General features: G+C 37.5%; 1 protein-coding gene across 1 annotated transcript; it reads left to right on the top strand.

The window, feature by feature from the left end:
- The first annotated feature begins 6,187 nt into the window (after positions 1 to 6,187).
- On the top strand, positions 6,188 to 7,463 carry LOC118825019 (complement C1q-like protein 3). Its single transcript, XM_036595517.1, has 3 exons — positions 6,188 to 6,362; positions 6,593 to 6,721; positions 6,809 to 7,463. Exons 1-3 carry the CDS (start codon positions 6,212 to 6,214, stop codon positions 7,087 to 7,089), a joined length of 561 nt encoding a protein of 186 aa, XP_036451410.1. The 5' UTR covers positions 6,188 to 6,211; the 3' UTR covers positions 7,090 to 7,463.
- The last annotated feature ends 405 nt before the right edge of the window (positions 7,464 to 7,868 follow it).

The raw sequence follows: 7,868 nt of genomic DNA, 5'->3' as shown, positions 1-7,868 counted from the left end.
GCAAAGGCTTTACTGTTTGGGAAATGTCTCACCCTCCAGCTGAAATGGAGATTGTGATTGGTTCTGCTAGTGAGTTTGATTCTCTTTGTTTGTTTTGGCCATTGCTCTGTGTAGTTTGCCGCCCCGGTGTTTGCAGTGACCCTGGTGGCAGATCAAAGACTAAGCATACGTGACCCTATGCATGACACACATATATTTACTGGCTACAAGTTAGGAGAGATACATTTAGGATTATAAATGAAAATTTAGGATATAAATAAATTGGCCAGAGGTTTGTGGACACGTCCTAGTTAAGAGTTCAGGTGTTTCACCCACAACTGTTGCTAACAGGTGGATAAAATCAAGTACAGAGTCATGCATTGGCAGTACAATAGGTTTTACTGAAGAGCTGGTGACTTCAAATGTGGCACTGACATAGAACTCTATCATTGCCACAGTTCAGTTTGTGAAATTTCTGCCCTGGTCAATTGCAAATCTTATTATTGTGAAATGGAAGCATCTAGGAGCAACAACAGCTTAGCCACAAAGCAACAGACCACATGAACTCACAACAAGTGCTGAAACATGTAGAGTTGCGAGCTTCATTAAAGGAGTGTTCATGGCCGAGCATCTACACACAAGCCTATCACTCTGCACAATGCCAAGCGTCGGCTGGAGTGGTGTAAAGCATGCTGCCATTGGACTCTGCAGCAGTGGAAATGTGTTGTCTGGACTGATGAATCAGCTTCACTATCTGGCAGCCTGATGGAAGAATCTGGGTTTGGCGGATGCCAGGAGAACTCTAGCTACCAGAATGCACAGTGTCAACAGTAAAGTTTGGTGGAGGAGGATGATGGGCTGAGGCTGTTCTTCAGGGTTTGGGCCCCTTAGTTCCAGTGAAGGGTGATGTTAATGCTACAGCATACAGTTCATATGAAACCAGAGGCAACTCCCATACAGATGTGGCTGCTAAAAGTGCTGCTCTATCAAGTGATCAGGATCAGCAGATAGGATCTGTTGCTGCTGCTACTTTAAGAAACATTTCCAAGACCGATTACAGGTAAATAATCTTATAAAATTATGAATGCAAACAAGGTTTGACTGCAATGCAGATTACCATTAGATTGTTTATGAGGCCCTGATTCAATACATAAGATTCTGAGTTATTCAGTTCAGGATACAGAGCATTATATGTGGAAACACCCAGAAAGCAAAGCAGACAGCGCAAGTGAAGCAACTAAGTTAGGCAAGACTGAGATTGGCTTAATGGTTCTGATGTGTAAACTGTCATCTTATACACTGTGGTCACTGTGGGAAGGTCAGTTCAGAGTAATCTCTAAAACATCATGTCTTAATACCTCTGATGTTGTTTGGTGGAGGCTTAAGTTCCAACTTAAACGCATAATAAGAAAATTACTTGATTCTTTGCAGCTCCAGTCTGAAAATGATCACAACGGACCCTCTTCAAACAGCGTCCCTCAGGAAAAATGAGGAAGAACAATGGACAATTATTCAGACACTCCATCTAATAACTGCTGTGTTAACTTTAAGGGTGGTTGTTGTAATTTCAATTATAATTGATCAAGTCCTTTCAATATGTATATCTAATTTAGTTCCACCATTGTTAGCATGTTGGAATACTTCGGATATTAACAATTACCAAAAAAAATGAAAAAAATAAAATAAATAAATAAAAACATATTTTCTTACACTGGATTAACAAAATCCTTGAATTGCATGTAGCTGCTACACAAACAGTGACAAATAATAATGTTCAAACGTATTTGTCTGTAGTATCTTTTTTGCCAGGAATCTTACAAAATTGTCCAGTAATTGTATTAATAGAGTTATTTTATTTTACCTTTGCACAGAAGCTATTTCAACTTCCTCTTAAACCCGAGCCACCTTAATTATCTACACTTCACGAAAGACATATAAAAAGTCCCAAATATGTAATTAAACAAGGAGCAGTGTTTATATATACATGTAATAAAGCTAGCATTGACAAAATTCAATATATTTATGTTCCTGATATAATGTGACAAGAAGTTGTCCTTTGTACAACCCCATTTCCAAAAAGGTTGGATCGCTGTGCAAAATGTAAATAAATACAGAATGCAATGATGTGCAAATCATTTAAACACTAGATTTAATTAAAAATTGTCAAAGACAACATATCAAATGTTAAAACTGAGATATCTGTGTATGTGAGGGTCATGGCAGAAAATATTGGCTTGCTCTGATCTTCGGGTCCTCAGGCGGCACTGCATTGAAAACAGACAGTAGTGGAAATCACTTCTGAAACCCACTGTCTATGAATACAGTCCATCACTGCATCCACAAATGCAAGTTAAAACCATTCAAAGAGGAAACCATACATAAACAGGATCTAGAAACACCACCACATTCTCTGGGCCTGAGCTCATTTAGATGGACTGAGGCAAAGTGGAAAAGCATTCTGTGGTCAAAATTTTAAATTCGTTTTTGGAAATTATGGACACTGTGTCTTCCAGGCTAAAGTCCATCCAGCTTGTTATCGGTGCACAGTTCAAAAGCCAGCATTTATGATGGTATGTGGGTGCTTTAGTGCACATGGTATGGGTGACGTGCACATCTGTGAAGGCACCATTAATGCTGAATGATATATACAGGTTTTGGCAACATATGCTGATGAGCAAGACAATACCAAACCACATTTCACATGTATTAAAACAGCATGGCTCCTTAATAAATGAGTCTCGGTGCTAAACTGGCCTACCTGCAGTCCAGATCTGTGTCCCATTGAAAACTTCTGGCACATTATGAAATGAAAAATATGACAAAGGAGACCCTGAAATTTTGAGCAGATAAAACCTTTTATCGAACAAGAACGGGAAAACATTTCACAAAACCACAGCAGTCAGTTTCCTCAGTTCCCAAACGCAGACAGAGTGTTGTAAAAGAAGAGGTGATGTAACACAGTGGTAAACATACCCCTGTCTCACCTCTTTTGAAATGTGTTGCTGGCATCATATGGGCATATATTTTTCCAAAATAATAAAATCCTCAGTTTCAACATTTGATATATTGTCTTTAACAATCATATGTTTAATCCTGTGTTTAATCATGTCTGAATGGTAGTTTGACCCTAGCCTTTAGTCACTCACCATCACTGTGTGTGAAATTTGTCTACCTCAAATATGGTCCATCTTAGTCAGTCAGAAAGAGAGGAATTGAGAAGCTTGAGTTGAAAATGGGGCACATCTAACAGGAAATCGGCATTTGGTTCTTACAGAGAGGAACATGCGCACACACACACACACACACACACACACACACACACACACACACATACACACACACACACACTTGAAGAATAGAAGATGCAGAAGTAAATTGCATAAATTCAATTCTTTGTTCATATAGTGGACAGTATGTCACAACTAGGTATACTTGACTCCGTGCATGATATTCATTTCTTCGCAATCCAATAAAATAAAACAAAAACAAACAAAAAAAAACATATCTCCCTGTTTTTGCCATTTTTTACATCATTTAAGCTCAGTAACTGCCCTTCACATTGTGTAAAATTATGATTAATGGACCAATAGAAAAAAAAACAAAAAAAACAAATAAAAATCAGCTTACATTAACTTAAAAGTTAAAGTTTTTGACCTCCAATGTAAAGCTACCATTTTTCTTTTGAAAGGGAAATTGACATCAGGTTCTTACAGAGTGGAACATGCACAAATGTGCCACACAAACATGCACACACACACACACACACACACACACACACACTCACTCTAGGGGTATGATTCTTGCTTTGTGTGAGAGATCCCGGGTACAGATCCCGGACAAGCCCCCAATTCTGTTACGACCCGGTTTAGGGGTCAGGTCTTAACAGAAAATGAGAGTGGGCACAGGACACCATTTAAAACCCAAAACTGTAGGTTTATTTGGACCTTCTTAAAAAATGCAAGTTTGCAAAAGGCCAAGCTGAATGGGGACTAATGACTTCAGGGGTGAGCGTACGCCAAAACAATAAACAAACACAACTACTGATTTCAAACCTAACTAAACTAAAATCAAAAGAAACTAAAAGACATATGGCTATCCTTACTCCCTTCCATAACAGGAGAAAACATTAACCAAAACAAAGTGGCACTTGTCCCCTGCTTTACCAAAGCTCACAGAGTCTAATCAGGCAGTGACAGTTTTAACAACAGACTGAAGTGAAGAGTGCCAAGCTGGTCTAGACATGTTCTTCCAGGTCACATCAGAGGAGAGAGAGCCCTGAACGTCCCTTGAGATGGTGGCGTGGTGAACCTTTATACAGAAGTGTGCCCCATGAGGCCAATCACGGACCTGCATTTAATATAACAAGAGGGGAACACACACAAAAAGGCCAGAGACAGACACAGGAAGGTTACTGTGACCAGGGATCGTAACACACACACACACAATTGAAGAATAGAAATTTCAGAAGAATATTAAACAAGCTGAACTTACTGTGCCTACAGTGGGAACAGCGTACCAAAGTTGGCATCCATGACTAGACATCTCGTCACTTTACACAAACAAAAATACAAAAATCGTCACTTTACACAAACAAAAATACAAAAATTATCTGTATTTTTCACAGATTTAGGTTTGCTACATCATTTGAGCTCAACAACTGCCCTTCACATTGTGTGAACATGTCGTGAATGGACCAATAGAAATGCTCCATAAGTCCTTGGAATAAAATCTTTTTACATTTATTTACATTAAAAGTTTTTTTTTGGACAGCAATGATATCTTTACTGGTGACAGGTTAGGAGAGATAATCCTTTGTTAGGGATTGATAGCATTGCATTTAAGCATCTGTAACCTTAGCACCAAATATGGAGTACAACCATAAAATTTGGGATCATTGTCAGACATGCATCCCCTGTCTCCAAACAAAGCTAATAACCCAAAAAGCCAAATCCAAGAAATTGGATCCAAGCCACAAGTGTGATATTGTTCCAGACTTAATTAGAGAACTGTGTTTTAAGTCTTTTAGTAATACTGATTATTATGATTGAAAGGCATAGTCAATCCCCCAGGTGCTGCAGCAACATCCAAAGTCTTTAGTTCATTCAATTAAACCATATCTGTGAGACTCTGTTTGACTTCAGGTCCTCTTCTGGTGTTTACTGTGAAGCAAAATTAAACATTGACCCTTACAGTTAGTGAAACTGTATGTTTGGCCTTAGGTCCTGTTCTGCTGTTTACCCTTAAAGAAATTATACATTAACTGTTATTTACACATAGAAACAACTCAAATTGCGAATGTAATCATTTGAAAGTTAAACCTAATGCTTTCTATGACATTTCTATGACACTTATTATTATTATTATTATTATTATTATTATTATTATTATTACTATTTTATTTTATTTTATTTTATTTTTTATTATTATTTTTTATTACACTTATTTCTTGTTCTAGGACAAATAATCTTTTTCTCATTCAAAAAAGCATTGTATCAAGTATAAACGTCAGTGCTAAATATTATGTCCAGGGAAGAGGTCAGGTTTTATTTTATATCAGAAATGTGACTCTAATGAGCCAAAATGTCTTATATTGGGACAAAATAGAAAAAGAAAAGATGGATGAATGAATGAAATTAATGTTGATGTTGTAATTAAGAGCCCATCAATTCAAATGTTCACTATTTAATTACCTTTAAGGCTTAATATTTATAAAATTTAAGACAATAAGACTTTTTAAAGAACTTCAGGAAGACATTCGGAGTTTCAGCGACATGTTTTCATGTTTTCATGTTTTATAAAGTTTTCTAAACTTTTTCCTGCAGTCACTGAGCAGAGCAGCGACATGACATGAAGCAGAACCTCTTGCGTGTATTCGAAGTGCTGATTAGCTCACAGATAGAACCTTATAGAACTAAGTTAGAGTACCTGAACAGAACCTTTTTGTTTTCTAGATAAAGAGTCCAAAAATGCACACAACTTAAAAACAATTTTAACAAAATGTCACTAATGATTTTTTTTTTGTTTAAAAACAGCAAAAAAAATAAAACATGCAGCTGACTCATTTGTTCAGGCCTAGAATCAGTCATTGCTCAATGCGTGACCTACTTAATATATAGATTTTGGCCCGTTTTCATAGGGGATGCCAGTAATTCTGTACTCCTACATAGGTAATGTTTAACTGCTACGGTTATAAAAGAGAAATATGAGAGCTTGTGGTTCAACATCCTCAACAATGAAGGCCACCGTAGCAACCCTAGCTCTGCTTCTGTATGTGTGGGCTGGGATTCTTCAGCTTAAAGCAGAGGATGAAGTTCAGCTAGAAGAAGCTGCTCAGATGCAGCAGGATCCACCCCTGACTGAGGGATTTGAGAAAACGCATGATGGTAAATAATCAGTGTGCCTTTCTAGAAAAGCAGTGTTGGAGAAAATGTTTGTAAATGTGTGAAATTACAATGCAACGTGAATAATGAAAAGAAAAAAGCAGCTGTTTTATACTGTAAATTATTTAGTAGCTACTAATATGTAAGTTCTGAAGTTATGAGAGTGATGAATGTGGACCCAAGTGGAGACGTTTAAGGGGTTTATGTGGAAATCAGTGCATTTTTGATTTCAGACCACACGAAAGTAGCGTTCTCAGCTGCTTTGGGAATGGATGGATTCTACGGGCCCTTCACAACCGATGTTACAATGACCTTCAAAAAAGTCTTCACAAATAATGGAAACGCTTATAATCCAGTCACAGGTAGTTCCTCATTAATATACTGACAAAGACAATCCTGTTCTGTATTCTGTCCCCAAAGTGTTGAGATGAGCTGTTTTTCCTCTGCAGGTATCTTCACTGCACCAGTCAAAGGGGTCTATCACTTCACAGCCACCATCTTTGGGAAGTACAGCGACCACTGGATGGGCATGAGGTTTTTCCGTAATGAAGATATAATGTTTACAATATCTGACCTTCCCAATGGAAACCATGTGATTGTCAGTAGAGACATCAGTCTGTCACTGGAGAAGGGCGATGTTGTATTCATAAAACTTACAGCCAACCATCAGGTTTATGATGATTACAACAACTTTAACACTTTTGGTGGCTTCCTGCTCTTCTCTCTGTGACACGGTGATGGAGGAAGTGTAATTGTTTAATTGTTTATTGCTGCTGGCGGAACAAAACCTTGTTTGTCCATTTTTGTTTTTCAGTTTTTTACATAATTTGAAAATGCATGTTGTGCTTTACATTATGTGTAGATTTCGTGATGACTGGACCAAAGGAAACAGCCCAAAATTGCTCAGAAAAACATTCTGGTTCCATTGACTTACATTAAAAGTAAAGTAGGTTTTTTCCTTCTCCTGCAAAGTTACCGTTTTGGAGATAAGAGGTTTTGTTCCGACAACAGCAATATGTAGTATTTCTAGCTGTCTAGCTGATTGCATGTGTCCAAATAACAATAAGTACAAAATTGCGAACAATAAACAAAGCTAACAAACAAGCAAAGTGTTTGTTTATTTTCACATAATATGGATTTCACATAATACATTGCATTGCTTTACTGTGAATGTAGGTAATGCTTCAGTATGGGGGCAGTGGAATGTCCTGATAATGCATCATTAAGCTTTATACAGCCAGTTGCTGAAGGGTCAATACCTTTTTATGAAGCTGTTAACTAACCTGAATTGAACATTTTCCAGAGTGCTTGTCAATTATACATCACAATCTTAAGCACTTTTATTGAAAGACATTTTACCTGTGAGTCACTAAGAAAACCTGATGAGAGTCCGAGAAAGAGCTGTTTTATTATGTTTGAAGGTGTTGTCGATATTCACGAAATGATCAAAAGTTTTATGTCAAATGGAGGCGCCAAACTCAGCTGGTCTTAAGACCAAATTACCAGTTT

The sequence above is a fragment of the Colossoma macropomum genome, unplaced genomic scaffold (genome assembly GCF_904425465.1).
Source record: "Colossoma macropomum unplaced genomic scaffold, Colossoma_macropomum, whole genome shotgun sequence".
NCBI classification, from domain to species: Eukaryota; Metazoa; Chordata; class Actinopteri; order Characiformes; family Serrasalmidae; genus Colossoma; species Colossoma macropomum.
Note: the sequence above shows the minus strand (reverse complement) of the source record. Positions and strands in the feature narration are given on the sequence as shown.

Excerpts from the sequence above, each read along its gene's own strand:
- LOC118825019 (XM_036595517.1), top strand. The coding sequence starts at position 6,212 with ATGAAGGCCACCGTAGCAACCCTAGCTCTGCTTCTGTATGTGTGGGCT. Across the intron at positions 6,363-6,592 it reads ATTTGAGAAAACGCATGATG|ACCACACGAAAGTAGCGTTC; the intron begins GTAAATAATCAG and ends TTTTGATTTCAG. Across the intron at positions 6,722-6,808 it reads CGCTTATAATCCAGTCACAG|GTATCTTCACTGCACCAGTC; the intron begins GTAGTTCCTCAT and ends TTTCCTCTGCAG.